Below are 24342 nucleotides of genomic sequence, written 5' to 3'. Positions count from 1 at the left end.
GTCGAAAAAACAAGGAACCAAGGGACTCCAACCTGTCATCTACATCTGCTTTCCGGGCAGCGACACTGCCACCAGGCTATCCATGGTTGCTGGCAGTGACACGTTGTAACTTGGAACAAATATCCAAGCTCCGAAATTCCGCTAGACTAATAGTCCAAGGTGGACAAGACATTAATGAAGGCTCATCGTGTGACTGCCGGCAAACCAGAGACAGCCTGGTGGTAGCGTCGCTGCCCGGAAAGCAGTAGATGGCAGGTTCGAGTCTCGTGGTTCCTTTTTTTTCCCCCGACATGTTTGTTAAATTATAGATCAGTAGTTGCGATCTTACAAGTTTCATTTGTAGAGGGAGACAAAATGAAGAAAATTCACACCTAACCCCCCCCCCCTCTCTGCGTAGTACTTTATTGCTTTTGGTTTTAAGAACACTTGGAAAATACTCTTGTTGCATTATATAGCGGACGGTTGGTGCCATAGTGTCGCGCACCATTTTATCCATCCAATAGCTACATCAATTGCATTCAATCAACAACAACAACAACAACAACAACAACAAAATGATAACGCAGTTTTCTGATTTCAGCTTACCGAAGCACATAACTCCATTTCCCGTGTAACCCTGATTGCAGTCACACCTAAAGCTCCCGGGAGTATCAGTGCAGGTGGCGACTGGACTGCACACGTCGGTGGCATTCTCGCACTCATCGATGTTGCTGCATTCGAACCCGTCCCCGATCCAGCCGTCGTCGCAAGCGCAAGTGTAGAACCCGAACCTGTTCGTACACGTGGCTTGCTCGTGACACTCGTTTACTTCCGGGTCGCGACATTCGTCTTCGTCTGCAAGAGAATTGTATTTTACATACCATTGTACCAAATGGAGCTGTGGATACATTCGTAATCACGATTAAAAAAAAACAACAGCCAAGCATACCGTACATAGACCTTGGCATAAAAATGAGTATAAGTCTCCCTGACAGTGTTGCGTTTCCTGCTAGGCATCCTGTCATCATGATTACTGCGTGTATCACGACTATCACCCTACCAGGCCGTTCTACTGCTACTGAGAAAAATTGATTCAGCACTGATACATCTAATCATTATCAACTTTTATCATAAGTGTTATCATGTCGTTGTCAATGATATCAGCAACATTTGTTGTCATCTTAGCCATTTTGCCCAAAGTGTCTAGGATTTGAATCTCCGTATGTTACTCCTGTTTATACGTCCCTCTATTTCCTTTTCTTTTTTAAGGCGTTAAAGTATTACTTTTTCCCCAAAACTATCTTCTGTTTCTCTTGGCATGCTACTGCCGAAGATCGCTGTCTCCGTTGTGCGTTCTTGTCTGCTATTTTGTCTTCTGTTTTTCAGTTTCGCATTTATAAAAGTGTATTTATCTGTTCATCTAATTTTCAGTGGGCTTCCAGACTTCTTCCTCTTCTTTAGTTTTTGTATTTACGATGCTTCAAATTATCTTTCCATCGATGTTCTTTTCCAGAGGGGCCCACATACTACAAGCTCTGTCTTTAGTGGGTCCCTCCATTTTTCGCATTTTAAGCAACGGTATACATGTACTTCACTTCGATCACTTCTGTTTCTCTTTTACTATACAATGTATAATTACTATAGGTCCTCAAGTGTTGTACAGTCTTTTAATTTCACTATGTTCTATTTACTTTATTCTCCGTTATCAAAGGAAGTGAAACATATGTTTTGTCGAAAAATGAAATAAATTTTGAATTGAATTGAAAAAAAAAATATTTCACTAGCAAAGGAGCCCGCTTTATAAAGTGCATCGATAATATTATAGGGCTTGCTGAGTCTTCTTTACAGCACTCTCATCTGCTGGATAGCTATCAATATCATCAATACTATAGGTTAAAACGCAGAATGAATACTGCCAGCAATAACATGACGACACATTCGAGGATCTAACCTGCACAGTTCAGAAGTCCATCGCCCACGAAACCCGCCATACACGTGCACGTGAAAGAACCGATAGTGTTGTTGCATACAGCATACTGGTTACAATGTTGGACATTCATGCATTCATTGATGTCTGAGGAAAGAAAAAGAAAAACCAAGTAAGGTAAACACAAATTATAGTAGATATTGATCATCTAAAATTCTGGTGAAAATAAACAAACGTGCGAAAAATAAGATTTAGGATTTCTCTTTTCTGTTGCTATTTTGGTAATTTCTAAGTTTATGACACCTGTGACATATAAGTTCAAACCAATAAAAAGGAATTGATTTAGGTTTGAGAAAATTGAGGAATGAAAATGTAAAAAAAATCCGACAACACATTAACAAATTGCACTTGTAGCATGTATAGGTGTGTACTTATAAAAATAATATAGACACACTGACGTATATATCTTTTCTCCATGGTACATATCTACCTATTTTTATATATTCCCTAGGTATGATTATAATATGTGATCCTGCACCTCAAAACAAACAAAAAGTCGCCAGACATGAATTTTTAGTTAAGACCGTATTCTGAAAGAGCAGTCTTTAAGCTTTAAAATGATGTATAACTCAAATCAGATGGACTCTCCTAACCTATCTAAATATTGGAAAGAAAGCACAAACTCAGGAAAAGTGTGAACTGAGAAAAGAGGCTCTGAAGTACAGTGTCTATTCAAGCGCTTAATCTTTACAAAACCGTGCTGGCTGTGCAATGAATGGGACAAAAAACAGGAAGTAAACCACCAGAGAAACAACAATGAAGGGATTATCAGATTAAAATGAAATTAAGTATGCCTCATTAACACATTCTGTCCATAATTAATGCCAACTTTCAAAGCAGTAGCACTATCCTTTCAAAAGTTCTTAGAGTTGGAAGTGAAGAGTGTGGACAAGGTTTTTCAGAAATGAAAAAGGGATTCTAAAGACACACCTAATCACACTATTCTACCAAAAATGTTTGAGATAAACTGCTAAAAAAAAAACACTTTCCTGCCCGTTTTATGATACCAAATTTTAACATAATGTAAAAGAAGACCCGCTCTTTCAGAAAATATGAAAAAGTCAAGTTCGGCTAGGTTGACCCATTTCACTTATTTTCAGTCCTCACGCAAAATCAGTGTGTGCGACTTTATGTTCGTTTTGAGGTGCACGGTCACATATGTATCAAGTTTGTGTTGAGGACAGAATGGCAATATAATATGAAATTTACAATAACATAATCGAACATTAAGTGTAATCAAAATGCATAAATATCCTTAAAACCATGTGTGAAATACATGTCAATTCAACTCGACAAAAGTTAGATTTTGTGTTAGTGTTTGAACTATTAAGACTCTGCTTTTCATCTCGAGAAAATATGAAATCGTAAGTATCAAACTTATTTAGTTAAGATTATAAAAAATCTATGTCATGACGTTATACAGGGGGTCATATTGATTCTTGAACTTTCTGTGTAAAAAAAGATTAGCATGAAACTGTATTACATCGATCCCATGATTCGTTGGTTTCAGCATTCACATGCACTTCGGCATACATAGAACACAGCCCTGAGTTCATCCGTTCTAAAATAGCAAATACTATAGTATGTTACCTTCACAAGAAGCCTCGTTTCCTCCGATTCCCTGGTATCCAGGAATGCAAGAGCAGTTGAAGGACCCGGCTGTATTAACACACACACTGTTGTTTCCACAGTTATGCATATCCAATACACATTCATCGATATCTGTCGGCACATAATGACAACAAATAATTATTATACTCTTGTCGGTAAGCGAATTCTTCAAAATCCGTCCAAGAAATGTGGTGCATCCATCACAGTACACATACGATTGTGTTCCCACGTCCTATAATTATTATGAATATGACTAGAAAAGAAAACAGATCAAATATTTTCTTTCATACTTCATTATTATAGGCCTACAATATCATACAAATATATTTTGTCTTGAAAGTTCCTGGTTAAAATTATGGGCAGATGTGACTCCAAATAACACTATTTACCGAGGGGCGCAGTTGAAAATACAGATGGTCACGTGAAACCTTTTCAACCAATCACTGCAAGATGAATTTTGATACGATATCTGTTTTATGTACATTAATCATCTTTGTGTTTACTTTTCAGAGTAATGTGACACTTTGCGTCAACTAAACCTGTACCTGGCGCTGCATTTGACTATTTTTAATGCGTTTTAACATTTTGAAATCTTCAGAGGGAATGAAAAAAAAGCAACAAACAGGGAACTTTAATTCATTTCAACCAAAGAAGTAGTCAAGGACTTACAATGAGCATGATTTGTAACAAATATAGTGACATTATCAGAAGTGATTGAAATTTAGAAAGTGAGAGGCGGTATAAATGTCATTGTTTCCTAAGGTACATACCTCTGCACGTCCGTCTATCCAGATTCAATGTATACCCGTCATAACACAGACACTGATACGAACCCAAAGTATTCTCGCATATCTGTTCGCAGTCATTGAGTGTTTGATTGGAGCATTCATTTAGGTCTGTTGGAAACAACCAAACATAGAGAATACGTCATCTGAGGCATGATATTACATGTCCTCAGTAGTTAGCAAAACTGTTATCATTATGTACGTCGCTATCATAAAAGTGACAACATCATACATTTCAAAATTGTTCGGATTATCTCCTCTTCAGGTTCACATGAAGAAAAGGAGACTCCATAGATACTGAAGGCGTTTTAAACTCGATTCGCCTCCGAGGGCCATCTTTTTGCAGAAGAGCAGTCGTACAGACATCCAACCAAAACGTATGGACAAAAACAAAACAAAACAAAACAAAACGCATGTCTGTGTATTCTGCATTCTCTTCGTATAAAATCATTTGTATGTATTTCGTAAACCATTCGGGGGTATTACCGTAGCAGTTGAATCCATCACCGATTAGATTGGGCGGACAGTTCCCACAGCTGGGCTCAGTGCTTGGGGGGCTTTGGTCGATACAGATCACGCCTTCGAAGCACGGGTCTCCTGCACACGAGTCTATATCGAGCTGACAGTGGTCTCCAGACCAGCCGGCCGTGCAGTTGCACGTGACCACCTAGAACAAGAAGTCAGAATGTCACGTGTTAATTCTAATGTTATCTTTGTGGACTGAGACCAAAAACAGTTTCTACCTATCAATATAGGCAATGCTTGGGCTTGTGAGCAACGACTTCGTTCGTCAGTTTCGCTGCTTTAGTAGATTTACTCACGGCAAATCTGTTCTCGATGAGATCTTCCCCCTCGGCTTCGGTTTCAAAGTCACAAATGCCATCGTTTTCACACAGGCAGACCTTGACAAGGATTGAGACTGAGGATTGGACCAATCCGTCACTGGCCACCACGTCCAAAGTAATCCTGTCCGTGTTTGCTGGAGTCCAGACAAGGCGACCATCTGGGTGATCATACGGGATTGACATATAGAATACATCAGTCAAAAAATTACATATTTATTTTGTAAGAGCTTTTCATCACATTGTATAAAAGAGCATAGTTTATTGCTTAGCTGGTATTGGACAGACTGGGTAGAGCTGCTTAAAGTAATCGAATCTGTATGAAATCGGAAAATTAAACAAAACAAGTGCCAAATTGTGTCTCGCCCATTCGCGTACAAGGAATTAACATTTTTGTAACTCCCAGAAGTTAATTGACCTGCTTATGACCTTTGACCTTGTGGTGACCTTCAACACCCCAAGGGACATTTACCATCCAAATTTGGTCACAAACGGACAAAGGGATCAAAAGTAATGAGCCACAATCGAAACGCGCCATAAAAACTTAACATTGGGCCCTAAAAATTTGTTGACCCCTTTCTGTGATCTTTGACCTTGTGATGACCTTTAACTCCCCAAGGGACATCTACCATCCAAGTTTGGTCACAAACGGACATAGGGATCAAAAGTTATGAGCCACAATCAAAACACGCCCTAAAAACATAACATTGGGCCCTTAAAGTTTGTTGACCTCTGTCTGTGACCTTTGATCTTGTGACGACCTTCACCTCCCCAAGGGACATCTTCCATCCAAGTTTGGTCACAAACGGACAAAGGGATCAAATGTTATGAGCCATAAACGAAATGCGCCCTAAAAACTTAACATTGGGCCCTAAAAGTTCGTTGACCCCTGTCTGTGACCTTTGACCTTGTGGTAACCTTCAACTTCCCAAGAGACAGCTACCATCACCCAAGTTTGATTGCCATTGTAGCAACATGTGCTGAGTTACATGTGATAAGAGAGTCTTGCAAGTAAACTTTAACGTATGACCTCAAATAACCTTTGTCCTTATCATGTGACCTCTTACGGCACCATAACATGAAGGTACCCCCAGTGCATCCATCACCCAAGTTTGATTGCCATTATAGCAACATGTGTCGAGTTACGTGCGATAAGAGAGGCTTGCAAGTAAACTTTAACGTACGACCTCAAATGACCTTTGACCTTATCCTGTGACCTCCAACGGCACCATAACATGAAGGTACCCCCAGTGCATCTATGACCCAAGTTAGGTTGTAATCCAAGCAATTTATGTGAAGTCAGGGATGCCAAGTTCAAAACAATTTTATGAGTGAGATTTTCATGATTCGGCATCTCGACATGCGAATGAGCGCGCGAGCGATGGTGTGGGAGGGGGGTTTCCCTGTGGCCTCCCACTGTAGGGAGCTTTTTCAATTTTTAGCTCTTCATGGTGCGATCAGGTGCATACTTAAGTGACTTTTTTTTACTTATTTTGAAAGACAAAAGGGAATTTACCTTCATTTGTAACTATCACTTTCATCTTTTTTAGCTATGCTCATTATTATAGGCCCAAGTTGCAGACTTCTCCCGATGAGTGAGAAAAATGGGTGCCATGCGTGAGATCGTGAGATGGCCCCTAAATGCTTGAGTCTCACGCAGAATGCGTGAGACTTGGTAGCTCTGTGAAGTTATTTGTCAAAAGAGAGTCTTGCAGGTAAACTTAAACATAGAAAAGAGAGTCTTGCACATACTCTTTAATATATGACCTCAAATGACCTTCGACATCATCACATGACCTCCGACAAGACCATAACATGAAGATACCCCTAGTGCTTCTATCACCCAAGTGTGGCTGCTTTTGCTGTAATAGTTGCCAAGTTATGCATCATAAGAGAGTCTTGCAGGTAAACTTTAACGTTTGTGACGGACGACGGACGGACGACGGACGGACGACGGACGGACGGACGGACGCCATTTCGATCTCCATTTGGACGGACGCCATTTGGATTAGTTTCGCCTTCACCTCCGGTGGACGAGACAATCAATTTGGCCGATTAGCAGAATAAACAGCAACTTCAATCCTCGGAAATATGAGGAAAGAAAAGGATTACTTTACAAAATTGGCGATATAGAGGCATTTGATATTCTGCAAGCGCAATAAGCTGTAACGCACACAAACACACACATACACACACACACAACTATGAATACGAAGGTATCAGAAATTTGGTCATTTTACTTTTTTATTTGGAAATATTCTAACCAAGGTGTACCCCAGATTGAAGAATTTGAATTCTTGCAAATGCAAAAATATCACTTAATGCTTAATTCCTCGTGTAAGTTGGGAACACTCCCTCCCACACCGTACCAAGCGCTTAGATTTTCAGTAAATGAGAATATTAAGTTACAATATTTTTCTTTTGCCATTTATATGAATAAACAACGTATCTTCTTACTTTTTGGTTTGAAAATTTTTCCACAGATTTCTCCAAAAGTGTCCGCAAGACGGTTTGATTTCAATTGTAATAATCTCTACTCTGACGCTGCGCTTCGATGATACATTTCCAAAAAATGAAGGATAAAGCAGCAAAAACGCATAACTTCAGCTGTATGTAGTGCTCTTTATTTGTTCCTCATTTTTCAGCTGTGCTGGTTGAATGTTTGACAAGGCAAAAAAAAAAGTTATCCCATAATGATGCACTAAGATAATGCAATCATAATTTTCTCAACAGAGCAGCGAGTGGACAACAAAAATGATCTAATTACATCTCATCTTATACGGAAGTAAAATCAAGTTAAAACAATTCTAGGAAACTATGCACAACAATTCAAAATAAACTATGTTGACGAAAAAAAGTATTCATTATGAGAACCTGACCATCATCAATGGACGAATTCTGCGGAGCGGTGCCGTTCAGTGAAAACGTGATGGTGTCATTGTTTGGATCAAAAGCTGTGATCAGAAGGACATAGGTTTCTCCTACTACGACGTGTAGAGTATTGTTGGCCATCAACGCCCCCGTAGCGCTTAGCTCTTGTATGTCCGTGATTTCCGGGGGAAAATTATCTGATTTGGAGAACAAAATAATGAAGATGAAAGTAGTGATATATATATATATATATATATATATATATATATATACACTGTGTATGGAGTTTCATGGTAAAAAAGGGCTAAGCTTCATTTTTAAAATCAAGTCCATTATCATTTAGAACGAAATACACTATGTATAAACTTTCTCATAATACCTCACTTCTAACATAACAAGGAACATTTTTTGAAATTATAACTAGAAATATTCCTTACTTGCTTTCATAATCTGTTTTTTAGCAGCTTCAATCATAAATATCTCAACTAAATTAGAATAAAGATAACTCGTTCTGCAATGAAAACTTCTCATGTGAATTTTATATTAATGTCTTTAATCTCATTTCAGCTGTCGGGAAAAACAGGGAAATCTTATAGTGAAAAGCAAACTTGATTCAGGATGTCGTCACTATCAAGTACAGTATAACTTGTCATATATACAAAGTGGGTATGAGACAATCGGCGGTGCTGCTTTTTTCAGTTGCCTGAAAATTCAATGTAAATGCAAGGTGCATTTTTGCCAAAATAGGTTTACAAAGTTATTTCACAACAACACTTCTTAAAAAAGAAAAAAAAAATGTATCATCGTCTCAATTAGAAATCGAAAGAAGCTGTCTTCTGTTAGTCTGACTTGTAAGTCAACGTAAAATCATTGCTTTTGGGAGCAGTGACAAATCTACTTTGTCCCTTACTAAGACTTTGCTCGTCTGCCTCCCGTTTGGCACCAATATCCAACGAGTTTGCGCCAAGCTCCGGCCCCACCGCTAAGTAATCAAAGAGACACGACCTATCGTCTCCACACAATTCTAGGGCAGCGTTCCTTTCCTCTGTTGTCGCGTCAGCTAGGAGTTCGTCCAAAAACAGGGGGACGAAGTCAGGGTCGTTGTAATCATTCCACGAGTTGTTTCCGTAATCGAACAACGATTCATTTGCACTGACTGTCCCTACATTGACAAGAATCAAAATGCAAAAAAGTGAACAACCAAAATTTAGAACAAAAAGATGGAAGTAATCTTAAAGGAAGCAAGTGAACATAGAAGGATGAATTTCAGATTACTGTGAATGTCGAAAGATTTTGCAAAGTTGTGTTGTGTTACCTAGGCCGTATCCACTATCGAAAACCATGAATGGCGTCCGCCAGCCACTTGTATATGTGCCTCAAAGCGTACGCTTATCGATAACGGTTGATTTGTTTTGTTTTGTTTTGTTTTTTTTTTTTGCTGCATGTATGCTTAATACTTAGAGAATAGTGATAGAGCTGTATACAATATTCGTTACGGGGATTCTCGAATCCACGGTGTTCCGATGATACCAGATCTTTTAACTACTTCCACAAAAGTAGCTTTTTGGCGTAAAAGTTAGTTCAAGCTGAGTAAGGTTGTAAGAGACAATGCAGTGACGACTCACATGATTTTCCAAACTCAAAGATTTCCGCCTCTGAAAGGTTCTTGCCTTCCTCCGGTTGCAGAATGGTTCCATTCCTAAGTAGAAAGTCGTCGGATGGATCGCCGTTCCACAAACCTATGAAAAACAGTAATACGTTGTTCTTGTCAGTAAAATGCCTGTTGGCTTCTTTGACAATTCTCATACCATCGCATGCAGGGAAGCACCGGTCCTGATCACATGAAGTGTTACGTCTTTGTGTAGTTGATTTTTCCCGCTAAAATCTTAGTAGCTATAGGGCCAAATTACATGCTTTGCTGGAAAATTACCTTCAGTAAGCTCCTCTCACCTCCCTCCGATTTTTCGCGACATCCGAAGATTGTCGTTGATTATCATATTTTTTTCTTCAGATTTTCATATCTTTTTTCATATCATATATTTCATATGCAGATACAGAAATCTATGGTGCTATAACATATCTGTAACTTGTCCGCAAAAGATAAATATGAACACGATGAATATAGGTAATGTTGCTTTCCCTAATATTCTCAGTCATAGTCACTCTCGGGAATCACTGAAAGTCAGGAGACCGTCTATACATTTTTGTATCAAAGTACTCTTGTCGAGTGCTGGTCTTGATCAGACTTATAATGTGTTTCTTACTTGGCGCATATTATCATCTATAGCTTCATTTTGCACAGCTTAGTCTCTAAGACTTAAACGAACGACATGTCTAATAAGGAAAAAAATATATAAGAGCGTACCTATTTAGTGCAGAACCCTTTAGGAATTGTGTCAAAATTATTGTTGCGTCCCTAACGGTTGTTTTTGCCTGAAAAATGTAAACGAAAATGGTCAATGCTGACATACCAAGTAAACCTCGTCCAACACCAAGCTCTGCATACTCCGAAGGCCCGTACATTGTTAAATCCAGTATTCCGTTTTGAAATGTGACTTTAAACGAAGACAGGATTTGCGTTGGACTCAAGAAGACAGCCGTGATGTCCGTGCCATTGGTCGCCCCACTTTCGGTGGTGTTATCATTGTCGACTGATAAGGCAAACAGTTCATCAGCCGAATCGTACCCTTCTGTGAGAAAGGCAAGAAATTAGAAATTCATGTTAAGAATAGTTGTATCTCTATAACAACTGCGACGATAGTGAAGGGGATAATGATATTGACTATGGTAATTGTGTTTGTTTTCGCAGTCTTAGCAATTAACACGCTGTTTTACACATTAATTTACATAATGCGTACTTCATACTGATTTTTTTTTTTCTGTCTAATGCGGTCAAATGCTGTCGTCCAAGTATAAACAAGTTTCAATATTGTTGTCTGAAGCCCTACCTTCTCGCAGAGTTTCAAGATCCACGCTTGAATCATTCACTTTGACCTGCATCTCCGTCCGATTAGCGTTGAGGGTTACTTGAAGCTGTCAAAAGTTCGACCATAAAACAAAAAATGAATAAGACACTGTAAGATGACTTGAAGAACGCAAAGACATGACAATATCAGTCAACGACAGCTAAAAACTTTGGCAACCGTTGGTATAGATCATTTGTGATTTAACTCTCTGAAAAGAAAACGACCGAGAGAAACAATATAAAATTGTAACAATTTACCCCATACCGTTAATCCTATTCTTGTTGTTGATGCGTACTTATTAGCCACAAATGATATTTAACAAATATAGAAGAATCAACATCCTACTTTGTCACTGCATATAACAAAACTTGCGTGTTTCTTCCTGCAAGATATACTATGCATTTTCGTAAGGATTTGAGACTAAAGATAGAAAGTGAAACGGAACATTGTCGCTTGGAACAGGTGCAAATGATAAAGACACGTTAGGATTTCATAATTACAGTTGTAATTCCTTGAGTGGCAGCAAAGCCTATGAAGACTGTTCCGGAGTTATCTCTTTCTCCAACCGCTTTCCCGGTCCTCGCCTGAAGCTGAAACGGGTCGCCGTTGGTGTACTCCAGCATGACATATTCTCCCAGGCCGTTGAAGGTGTATGATTTCCCGTCGAGTGTATTTATGTGAGGATCACCGAAAAACCAAGCTGAAGGGAATCAATTCAAACAATGACAGTTTTCTTGTATACCAATGTGTAGAACTTACGCCCCTTTTCCGAGACAATGTATTTGTCACCATTGCATACTTAAGAATGACAGTGCTTACCGTTTTTACTCCTTCATCATCAATTTGAACAAAAACTCGATACGTTCAACAGAAAATATGGCTATGGCTGTCTTAAAAGACTGTGTGTGTTTGTGTAAGAGTGTGAATACAAGCCGTCATTGATCTGAATTCTGAATAATAATTCTGAACTCGTCATTATTCTATTGCAAAGGCAAATGTTGTGTTTATGATGCAATTCCTAATTCATCTTATGTTGTGTTTTGTGGGAAAAAGAAGAATGAAAATAAATAAATTGAATTGAATTAGACTGGTAAAGCGGTTGTAGCTGTGTTATCGTATATGAGGACGTACCGTCAGGTATATCTTCAGATAGCAGTCATTCAAATGATATTCCGTGAACATTTTACCTATTTCTTTACATTCATCGTCTAAATGGCGATCAGTTTGAACATGAGAAAAAAAATATAAACGCATGCATTGATATCACTACCATCATGATAAAAACTCCCGTCTTTTACGAGGTATTGATTCCGATGCTGATCATACCTAACCCAACCATCTCATATCCTCCCATGCCCTATCCACCCTGACATCGAAAAGTTTCACTTGCTAACGTTATGGTGTGTGCATGTGTGCAGGGAGGGTAGAACCCTTGTGTGTGTGTGTGTGTGTGTGTGTATGTGTGTATATGTGTGTGTGTGTAATGGTAAAATGATTACATCTAGGCGGGATCCGACTACTGCGCAATCCACTTGCGGGGTACCGCATTTTGATCAAGGAGTACCAAGGTTCGTGCCTTCTCCATTACGTATAAAAATCACCACCAACAAGATCATGAAATCAATACAAGCAGTATCCAAAAGGTTATTATAATCACAATTTAACTTAGCATTGCTGTCGTTATTTCAGACGTGTATTTCAAAAAAAAAAAAACCAAACAAACAAACAAACAAAGAAAACGCAAACATACAAAATAACGGTCTTTGCATTTTGGTTCTCTTAACAAAAAAAAACCAAAAAAAATCTCGGTCATGTACTGTAGTTATTTGGTAAGCCATTACCAAAAGGTAAAGTTCTGTACAGGAAATATGAACACATGTAACAAAACATCATAGAATGATCCTACTTATGAAGCGCTGAAGTTCGTCTAAACTGATGATGCATCACAGAGGAAAGGAATAAAGTTGCACGGGAATACGTACCTAAGAATGGAAGTCTGTAGTTTCGACAGTGAGACGGTGGCCTTTTTCTTTCATAGAGATTGCAGAATGAAGCGCTGCGTGAACGACTGCAGCAGAAATATCTTGGGAATACGTCGGCGTCTGTACAAAAGGAAAATGTGAAAGACGTACGGCTTCAATAGAACCAAGTATGGCGCCTTATAAACCGTAATAATTATTATCTAATACACGCATCAAACATTGTGCTAGGTAGGTCATCTCTCTGTGTAATATCTTACAGCATAGCTCTCCTATAGGACTTTCTAGGGTGATTGAAGTATAAAAGGTGTGATCACAGACGAATATGGCGGGCCATTTGCCCAATAATCCGAATATGAATAAGTTTATCCCCGATAAACTCAGTTTATCAGTCGACAAACTTTTCGAGAGAAACTGTGTTTTTTAAAGCGATGAACTAAGTTTATCGATAAACTCTGTTTATGAAAAAAAAAAACTCAGTTTCAAGTGGAAACTAAAGTTATCGTGATAAACTTAGCTTTTGCTCAATAAATAGCGTCTTTCTCGGCAAATGGCAAGCCATAGATGAACCAAAAAAGAACGGAAAAAATTCGACTCTTGTATATCTTACCTCATATAGAAACACATTATACTATAACAACGAATTCCATAATTTGCTTTTGTTCTATCCCCTGTTGTTCTGGAGAAAGAGAGAGAGGGAGAGAGGGGAAGAGAGATGGAGAAGGAGGAATAGAGGAAGAGAGGAGGAGGAGGAGGAGGAGGAGGGGGAGGGACTTACAAATCCACCTAAGTCTCTGATCTTGTCTCCAAACCCCATTTCTTGGCATTTCCGATTGATAGTGACTGGACAGCCAGAAGGTGAAGTATCCCCTGAATAGCCCCCAGTGTGAATACGTGCATCGGAATGCCCCACTTCCGATGCGAGGGAAAACCGGCTGCACGCATCTCGTAGCGAAAGGGAAAAACAGGGGGAGGTAGAACGAGACTGTCATGGAAACAAAAGGGAAAAAAAGATTAGTGGTAGAAATCATTTTAGCTTTGTGATAAAGTAGTTAGCTACAATGCCTGCTGGTTTACTGAAGTAAACATGCGTTTATCAGTTAAACATATGATACTTTTATTTTCTTTTCATTCTAAGGTATATAGTATTGTCTCAAACACATAACATGTAGTGTGATCATACGAGTTGCGATGGTAATGTATTTGATAATAAAACGATATTTTAAAAACGACGTATTGGAGGGCTGCGTTTGCGAACCCATTAAGCTGGAATGTGTCTTTCAGGTAAAGGAATACAGAAATACATAATTCTTTACGGCTATTATCCACAGCAAATAACGCTAGACAAATCTACATGGTTTTCATGACAAAAAACCCCGTTTCGATAGGAGATAAGTTTCGATAAAGATAGGAGAGTTGTCTTCACTTCACTTCACCTCAACGGAGTTCATTTGAAACAACATTATCCACTCAGCTTTACTAAACTCAACTCACACTATAATACGTGGACCCAATGCCATTAATTGAACTCGTCACCCTCGACATAAGAGACAGAAACAAAATTACATATCATTCATTGTCTTGGCGGCATATTCATAATATTAGACAGAGAAAGAGATAGGAATTGGAAAGGAGAAGGGTAGAGATCTATATCATACAAGGTCTGTTGAAGCCTGGCAAAAGGTCCGGCGGGACGTTCGGCTGTTGTGAAACATGCGCAAAGTTGCATCCCGTGAACCGGACGTCCAATATGGCTTGCAACAATGAACACGGACACGGCTGCACTCCATCGAGGGAAGGTGTTGGCTCCGAATTATACCAATTTAAGCAGTACGCCCTCGGATTGATGTAGTACGGAGGATTTGAATCCAGTTGGTATATGTATCTTCCCAGTAAACCGGTTGTTCCGTTAAGCTGGTCAGGTCGGTAGCTCCTGAACAAGTCATCAGTACTTGGAAACTCATTACGCCAGTTGCCATCGATGCTATAACCTATCCGAGCCGGCTTGTCCTCCTCCGGATTAGGTTCCCACATCATACTGCCCTCTTGAAAATTCAGTAGTATTACAGTGTGGACACCATTAGTCAGGAGAATGGCTTGGTACGTACTTGTCTGAAAAGAAAAGAAAACTTTATGTACTACATGCCACAGAATTGCTGTAGTGCGGTCACTTGTAAGGTTGTCTTTGATGGTCGGAACATGGAGCTACTAACTCTGTTAGTAGCTCCATGGTCGGAATGATAACTTTAATAATTATAGCCTACGATCACAAGTGAGCGCAATTCCACTTTCCAAATCCTGTGCTACCGAGGGTGGCTTAGGAAGCAACGACAGAGAAAGGCAACTTTTTCTGCATCATCTAATACACATAACATACATGAAAACTCAAAAAGTGCGTGAGATACCCCTGCTGGAAAGAACACAAAGCAACACAATTTGAAACATTGTATAACATTTCTTGGCACTGTGATAAATTGAAGCGTTTTAAACAATGTGAACGCTATGTGTATCAACAATGTGAAATCTCTGCAAACACAACACACACACACACACACACACACACACTCACTGAAGACAGTGTGATATAATCTTCACACACACTGTTAAATTTGAGCGTTTTCACATTGTCGATTATACAGTATGAGTACGTATGATTATATACGCGAAATTCTTTCGCATAAATAATAATCTATTACCTAATCATGTAGCCGACCATAAACTGTATTGACTGTTCACCTGTACCTCAGTAAGAAAATATTTTGTCATGCCTTGCTAATCATATATACAGTTGAACTTCAAAATGGGTAAAACTTTAATGAAAGCAGACAGACCTATCCTTTCCTTTCTCCTTTCAGTTATCCTATCTCTAACCATGTTCAGACGTATTTCTAGTCGGAGTAAAATTTTATGGCGCAGCAATTAAAATTCAAATTCATACTCTCTTACCACGACCCTGTGTCCACACGACGGTCGTGGGAAGATACCTCGACCAATTTACAACGGCCTTCGTGGGGATCATCGTGGAGGCACGGTGTAACTTCCGGAAGTGGTAGCGCCGCGCACCTTGACCATAATTGCGATTGTTTTTTGTTTTACTAGCGGCATTTGTCTTTTCCATACTCTTGTTGATGGGAATTTCTGAGCGCTAGCTTCTTCGTCGCGATCGACTAGGTTAGAATTGCACTACACGTGCACGTGTACGGCAAAATGTCAACATTGCGATTTGACTCCGGAAGTTTTACCTAATGCAATAATAGGAAATCAAACTCGGGAGGCAGTCATTTAGGAGGAACAATTATAAGTCAGTTCACAGTTTCAATCTGAGCATGCGCAGAAAAAGGTCACGGCATACCTTCTCTTGAAATGGATTTGGAATGACGTAGTCGAAACCTAGTTGGGGCTTCATGACAACCGTGTTTTAAAGGGACATTCCTGACGATTTTCATGATTTCACATCATGTAGTACATAAATCGAAAACTCCATGTATGGATTTGTGGAATTTATTATGGTCCTTGATCAGAGAAACAATACTTTGAAAAACCTTCAACAAATTACACTGAACAAGGATGATGACATAGGAGGTTCACATATTTCAGAAATGTAGCAATGTAATTCCGTTACAATACCACTTGCTTGCGAGTTCACCTGTGTATAATCTATGCATGCCTTCTTCTTTTGTTCTGCTTCCTTGAGCCCCAACTCATGCATTCTTATGGTGACTCTGCCATGTCATCATCCTTGTTCATTGCAATTTGTTTTACATTTTGAAAATATTCTTATTCTTCATCCCACTTTTCATAAATTCTGAAACTCTGTCTTCAGTATGACTAATTAATAGTTATTCAAATGTACAAATCTGAAAATCATCTGGAGGTCTCCTTTAGATAAATCAGGGGCAGATTGGTATTTACAGGTAAACGTGCATGAGTCTTTTTAACAGCATTAACAAAAGCCATTCATGCAGCATTGACATGCAAATTACCACTTCCTGCATGCATGTTTCATTTGCTCTTCTTGAAGACTATTCCATGTTTTGCAAAGTCTGTGGTTGGAGAGGCCACGAGACTAGTGCCAACTGTGATCTGGCTTATTTTTTTGCAGGGTGTAATGGTGTCAACTGAAGACGAACCTCATCTCCAGCGGAACCCGGAGGCTGCACGTTCTCCCACGTGATTACGAGGAGGTAAGAGATTCCGTCGAAGAATGCTTGAGACGAGACATCGGCGGAGGGTAGATTAAGCACTTCGCGAATTTGCGATACCACATTATCTCGCACAGTGAAGAAACTGGATGATGGTGAGGTTCGTCCATCATACTCCTACCAACAACAGGAAGATCAAAAGAAGAGGAGAAAGGGAAGAGACGGACAAAATGGAGTGAGAGATATAGTGAGAGAATGGAATGTGGCGATTGCGTTGTAGTTGATTTGAGATTTGATTATAATCTACACTCTTGCGGTTCGTGAGATGTTCTTGGGAACGAAGGTTTAATGCGACACTTGAACATCCGAAGCGTGCAGTGACAATCTTGAAAGACAGAAATGCATCGACAGCTATCTTAAATCGTGTATTACCGCAGCATGATATTTAGACATGATGCTATCTTTAACCTGTGGTCGACAAAACCAAATGTACAATGACAGGAACGTAATATGCGGGCAAATCTTACGATTCTTATAATCTTGCGACTCTTAAATTGAAAAAAAAAATAAAATCAAGTACCTGGAAATATATCCTTGGACTTCCGATGGTAAGATCAACGGGCGCCCCGAAAACCGACACCGTCGGATTTTGATAGGCGTTGTATATGGTGTAGAGTGAAGGATTGACATACTGGAATACGTAATTTGGGCTTGCGTCCCAGAATTCAATGACTCCGGTTGACGTGAACTGCAAAAGTATAACGTGATAATCGTGACGACAGAAATAAAGACGAAAACAAAACAAAGAGAGGTTAGTAGATGAAAATACTTCATTTGCAAAAAAAAAAAAAGTTAAAGACTTTTGAACAAAATAAAAACCAAAACCAAACTGGTTTTCCTTTGTGTGTGTGTGAATGCATAACGTCTCGGCAGCAACAACCTTTCCAATGCATACAGATGCACACTACACCAAACGCGCTAGCGCGCGCGCGCAAACACACACACTCAAGCACTTTCTATTGGCATTTCGGCTTGTTAAATGTAGTTTACTGCAAATTTGTAGACAGGTAGAATTTATACTGCTCAGTTTCAAGATCATGTCCCTAACTCTGACAACCCCCCCCCCCCCCCCCAAAAAAAACAAAAACAACAACAAACAAAAACACACACACAAAAAAAAACCCAACAACAACAAACTATCCCCCCGAAAAAAAAAAAATCGATATCATACACCCTCAACATTGCCCTGGATAAAATGATTTAGATTCCCTGTTGACTGTACAGATTATCTTTATAATTAGTAGAGTTGCTAACCCATCACAATCACCATTCTTATATTCCAGTAAAACAGTTATCTTTTGGAGTCCCCCTGCAGCAGATGACGGGTTAAAGAAAATAGATTGAGCTGTGAATTAATAATCATAGAGTGATAACTGCAGTGACACGTACAGTAATGTGGGTATAGAGGCCATTATCTCCTATTGGTAATCCTGTGTCCAAGTACACGGTATGATAAGTGAAGCTGCAGAAAATGAAGAAACATGTGCCTGGGAGCGGTACAATATTGACATCACCGACGTCTGGTCCATATGGTAGATAGATGTTCTCTGTTGGAAAGAATGGAATCATAAACCGTCATCCAAACTTTTATCGACACCAGCTTGTGGTAAGTTGGTTCCATGACATTTGCTCCTGCGACAGTTACTCCGCTGAAATATCTGCACGCTAAGCCAAACATAAATTCTACCCAAAAAGATAATCCTAACTCTAATCCTAATACTCACATCAAACTAAACTTGAGACCATATCGCAACCCCAACTCTAACGCTGTGTCCTTGTAGAAAATAAGGCTGGAGCAATTGTCGCAGGAGGAAATGTCGTGTTACCATATGGACTCTGGTGTGCACTTATTCGTTATTCTTATATTTCAACAAAACATAAGATCGAAATGGACTTCTAGGGGATAATCCACAGTTTGACATGAATTCATGTTGACGATGGAATTGATGTAAATCAAATTTCATATTGCTTCTTATATCATTCTCATCCGATCTAATGTTTGAAAGTAATATTCGTCGAACTTTACCCACTCGATATTTTTCTTCCATCGAGTGAGAGATGCCATTTATCTTTCAAGTTTTGTTTCTATAGCTCTATCACATTCCTTTCACAAAGTGACTTGAAATTTTCCAGAAGAAACAAACACATTACCACCAATGATAGGATAACTTTAGACACATCAGTAATACATGGTAAGCAGTACACTAAAAAAAGTATATATCTGCTAATTTTTGGTACTCATCATGAAAAGCAAGTGGGCCATAGGAACGGACGGTGAGATATTGGAACTTTTTTAAATTTTCTATAGGAAAAAAAGTCACGTCTAATTTTGGGATTTCATGTCATCACTTAAAATCATTTCGTTTTAGTTCCGACAAAAACATGTCGGCGTTCATTGCTCAGATGAGAACTGGAAAAACAATGATATGATTAATGTGAATAATTCTATTCGCGTGCTTTTATGGATGGAAAGGTATACTTAATATGTCTAAGAATTTAGTGCTACACAACAATAACAAATAGTTCTTTGAAATCTTTCCCATTCGTTGAACTCAATACAACTATTCAAAATAAAAGAGATGACTCTTTTTGAAGATTGTTATCACGCGACAACAATTCTAAGATTACATCATAAAGACAACGGGTTGAGCGGTGAGTTACTGCGAAGGAGGGATTTTCATCAAAAGAAAAAAATCACCATGATACATTCCATTAACAAAGTCTCTTTGGCATACGTTTATATCAAAAATGTTAATTTATTTGCATTCCTGTAGGCCTATCCATGTAGCCAACTTTGCTAATACCTATCTACATAAGGATAAAGCACACTAGAGGAAAGCCTTACCCCTCCCCCCCCCCCAAAAAAAAAGAAAGAAAGAAAGAAAGAAAGAAAGAAAAACAACAAAACAAAAGTAACACAGAAGAAAAGATGAAGTGACGTACGCACGTACCTATGCAATCAACACCGTCTCCAATAAAACCGTCATTGCAGAAACATTGAAAGCTGCCGGGATTATTGATGCATGTCGCATCTTCGTCGCAATTATGCAGACCTCTGACGCATTCATCAATGTCTTCAAATAATCGCCGGTGCAAACGTTCGAAATGAAAGAAAACAAGTACAAACTATTACGAATGTGTTTTGAACAGGCCAATTATTGTCAGGATACTAATTATTTTGTATGCTCTGTTCGACTGATTTTTGTCAGTTATGTATGAATAAAACAAATTGTACATTTACATATTCGTTAAATCGTAAATGGCAGGAAACCAATGTCTTTTAACATTACAAACCCCTATTAGTGTGTTTTTTATGAACGTATCGAATTGATGACCATAAACAATACTTTAAAAAAGACCTTTACTCATTGAATTTATGTTGCGCATATTTTTGGATACTACCTAGCCCATTTGTTAGTAAATTTGGTAGAAATACAGCAATCAAGTCTTGTCGTTTAAATTTGAGCAACAAGCAAGATACGGCAGCGCAGATGAAGAAAGAACTTAACTCATTTGTGACCGAGTAAGACACTGAAATGCGTCAATTCGATAATTGTGGATGTACTGGACAGTAAGCATAAAAAAGAAACCAGAAAGTCACCTGTGCAGTTCCTTCCATCATCGTGTAGTTCGTATCCATTGACACATCCACATATGAAGCTACCAGGCAGATTTGTGCAGATTCCATTATCGGGGGCGCAACTTGTGTTGTTTCCTTCACATTCATCGATATCTGCAATGAAAAATAAAAAAAGTACAAACGTCTTGACGAAACTAGTTGGTAGTTACTTTATCCAAGGTTATGGGAAAAATGATCCACATGATTCCTGACAATTATTTGAATTGATGTAAATACTGCGGCATGGTCATTACAAGTGAAATTTCTTTGTGTAGGACAAGGACACTATTTTGACGTTAAAAATAGGTGTTCTACATGCTATATGATTTCAGTTTATTGTCTACCGAACAAAAGATGCCTTTTCACTCCTTAATGCAGGTTTAGGGGTATGTTCAACCCAACTCGTTTAAGCATAATTATGATGATAGATCCTGTGTGTAACATATAAAAGTAATGTTGTCTCATTCAGGATACAGTTTATTTTGCTTCTATTTGGAGCAGAGGGAGACACGGATCAACATAAATATCTTCTTAATCATGTCAATCGTACTCTTTAAAAAGATCGAGTGAAAATATTCACTTTTGTAGGAATGAATACAAAAAAAGAGTGAATCTAGAGTGAAATCGGAGTGAATCTTGAGTGAAAATGTTCATTTTCACTCATTTTTGAGTGACCTCAAGGATCACTTGAAGGTTTTGGAGAGATCGCTAAGGTCACTCTAAAACGAGTGAAAATGAAGAGTTTCACTCTAAATTCACTCTTTTTTGCATTCACTCCTTCAAGAGTGAGTATTTTCACACGATTTTTCAGAGAGTAACAGGGAAACTGTATGATTCTGAATGATACGTGGACTTTGTATACTTTATACCGATGTGTTGGCTCAGTGAGTAGAGCGGCTGCCCTCACAATCGGGAGGTCGTGGGTTCAAACCCCGGCCGCGTCATACCAAAAGACGTTAAAAGATGGGAGTTGCTGCTACCTTGTTTGCCGTTCAACAGTTGAAAAGGTTAGAGCAACGTCAATCTGGCGCTGCTCAGTGGCTGCCGGGCCCACGATCAATTGGGCAAAAAGAATTTCCATTCTCGGACAATACAATTTGGAGTTTATATCCAAAAAACAATTATTGATATTTTACGAAATAATTGATTGTTTACTTGGTTGGTCAAGCTTTTCCTAATGATGCCTTCTGGAGGCATGTTTGTCGTAGTTTTGAGGAGTTTCTCATTTACACGATTTTGTCTTCGATGTATTTTCAGATCGAGTGGAATTGAAGTCAGAGCATAAAACAGTCAGTTATTTACTACATTTTAGCAAAACGTATTGTAAACTATAACATTACAGTTAAACAAGAAAAAAAGAGGAATTTTTGAAGGTTCATAAAATGAGGCCTTCACCTTAAAATTCAGATTTTTGTAAAAAGAAAATATAACAATATACAACATGAAATATTTTTTTTTTGTCAGGGAATTTGTAATTGCAGACTTGACTGCTGTTGTGTGATCTTCTAAATGCGATAGCAACGAGATAGCCGTGTGACAGGCCTACCTTCACACACAAGTGCTGCGTCGATTTGCAAGCCGCTACCTTCGTAAAAATCGCCATCGATGAAATTACCATCGTTGCAAATAACCGAGGCAGGCTGATACCCATACGCGCAGAAGCAAAGCTGAATGGCATTCTGTCCATCGCGGAACTGGGCGGTTGTACACCTTATCGCTCCAGGTGACGTGTCCCGGGGGATGAATAAACATGCAGATCGTGGTGTCGAAGCCGTACCTGTGAGGACATGATGGAGGAAAGAATACAAGTTTGGTACCTTTAGTTTCCTTATGCCACAGCCGAGATTTTGAATAGGGACCTTGAGCAGCGACGGTAAAAGGATTTGGACAATGCCATTAACGCATAGTAGTATAGTTCATGTATATCGAACGACATGATGCCATCTAGGCCTACAGTATAGTCCTCTTTGTTTAAAATGCAATCAAATTTACGGATTTTTTCATTTAGGACCCGAGGTGAAAACAGCTGAAAGCACATGATGTGATTCGTATGTTTGGAAACTTTGAATACAGTTTGAATAGTAATTTAAACAGAAGTATGTAGGTCTACAATTAAGTTTTAAAACTATGATGATGAATTACCGAAGGACATTCCCGAATCTGGAATGCTGAAATGGGATGACAGTGGATTTTGACCGTACCCACGAGGGGAATGACAAAAGCTGGATGGCCTGTTTCTGCATATCTGGTATCTTTGTCTATACTGTCCAAAAAGACTAATACTTTTACTTAAACTCCTGCCACATATTATGTGACTGTGCACCGCAAAACAAACAAAAAGTTGCACCCTTTGATTTTAGGTGAGGAACTCAGAACAGGTAAAATGGGTCAATTCGGTTTTAGTTTTTCATATTTTCTGAAAGAGCTACCTTTCTTCAACATTATTCTTTAGTTTGAGATCATAACACGAATGGGAAAGTGTGTTTTTTGCAGTTTTTCTACAACCACTTTTTTGGGGAGAGTATACGATCAGGTTGAATTAGAGGCCCCTTTTCATTTCTTGAGATCCTATGTACACTCTTCACTTTCAATCTAATAACTTTAAAAAGGAAGTTTTGAAAGTTGGCATTAATCATGAACCAAATGTCTTAATAGATCAGGCTCATTTCGGCTTAATCTGATAATCCCTTCATTGTTATCACTCCGGTGGTTGACATCCCGAGTTTTGTCCCTTTCATCGCAAACCCAGTGGTGAAAGATTAGGCGTTTGAATAGACTCTGTTCTTCAGAGCCTCTTTTCAGAGTTCACACTTTTCCAGAGTGTGTGCTTTCTTTCTAGTATTTAGGTAGGTTAGGGAAGTCCATTTGAATTGAGTTATACATCATTTTAAAGCTTAGAGTCTGTTCTTTCAGAATCTGCCCTTAAAGGAGACCTCTGGATGATTTTCAGATTTTTACACTTGATTAACTATAAATTAGTTATACAGGGGACAGAGTTTCAGAATTAATGATTATTGGGATGAAGAATGATAATATTTTCAAAACTTAGAACAAATTGCAATGAACAAGGATGATGACATAGCAGAGTCACCATTAGAATGCGTGAGTTGGGGCTCAAAGAGCCAGAGCAAAAGAAGAAGGCATGCATAGATTATACACAGGTAAACTCGCAAGCAAGCGGTATTGTCACGGAATTACACTGCTACATTTCTGAAATATGTGAAGCTCCTATGTCATCATCCTTGTTCAGTGTAATTTGTTGAAGGTTCTTCAAAGTACTACTTCTCTGCTCCACAACCACAATAAATTCCACAAATCTATACATTGAGTTGTCGATTTATGTACTACATGATGTGAAATTATGAAAATCGTCTGGAATTCCCCTTTAACTAAAAATCCATGTCTGGCAACTTTTTGTTGATTTTGTTATGCAGGGTTACATATGGTATTTTTATTGTCAATTAAGTGCAAATCATGATCAAAAGAAACAAAAAAATAGTC

The 24342-nt window shown here is 38.7% G+C and overlaps 1 protein-coding gene across 1 annotated transcript in view; it reads right to left on the bottom strand.

Moving 5' to 3' along the window:
- LOC139720269 (uncharacterized) overlaps positions 1-24342 on the bottom strand; it is a 128452-nt gene that overhangs the window by 34681 nt on the left and 69429 nt on the right. Inside the window, exons 21-41 of the mRNA XM_071631629.1 lie at positions 22388-22618; positions 20824-20955; positions 20174-20296; positions 18612-18769; positions 17743-17910; positions 17151-17339; positions 14679-15132; positions 13799-14005; positions 13024-13143; positions 11542-11741; positions 11024-11108; positions 10547-10765; positions 9701-9814; positions 8986-9237; positions 8084-8272; positions 5184-5365; positions 4849-5029; positions 4348-4473; positions 3557-3688; positions 1931-2053; positions 586-834 (exon numbers count right to left, since the gene is read on the bottom strand). Coding sequence (XP_071487730.1) covers positions 586-834; positions 1931-2053; positions 3557-3688; positions 4348-4473; positions 4849-5029; positions 5184-5365; positions 8084-8272; positions 8986-9237; positions 9701-9814; positions 10547-10765; positions 11024-11108; positions 11542-11741; positions 13024-13143; positions 13799-14005; positions 14679-15132; positions 17151-17339; positions 17743-17910; positions 18612-18769; positions 20174-20296; positions 20824-20955; positions 22388-22618 — 3834 coding nt within the window. The remainder of the gene's footprint in view (positions 1-585; positions 835-1930; positions 2054-3556; positions 3689-4347; positions 4474-4848; positions 5030-5183; positions 5366-8083; positions 8273-8985; positions 9238-9700; positions 9815-10546; positions 10766-11023; positions 11109-11541; positions 11742-13023; positions 13144-13798; positions 14006-14678; positions 15133-17150; positions 17340-17742; positions 17911-18611; positions 18770-20173; positions 20297-20823; positions 20956-22387; positions 22619-24342) is intronic.

Source organism: Diadema antillarum, unplaced genomic scaffold, assembly GCF_040938485.1.
Source record: "Diadema antillarum isolate AM-2024a unplaced genomic scaffold, OU_Dant_1.0 scf00000125, whole genome shotgun sequence".
NCBI lineage: Eukaryota > Metazoa > Echinodermata > Echinoidea > Diadematoida > Diadematidae > Diadema > Diadema antillarum.
The sequence above is the reverse complement of the archived record's forward strand: the minus strand, read 5'-3'. Positions and strand labels throughout refer to the sequence as shown.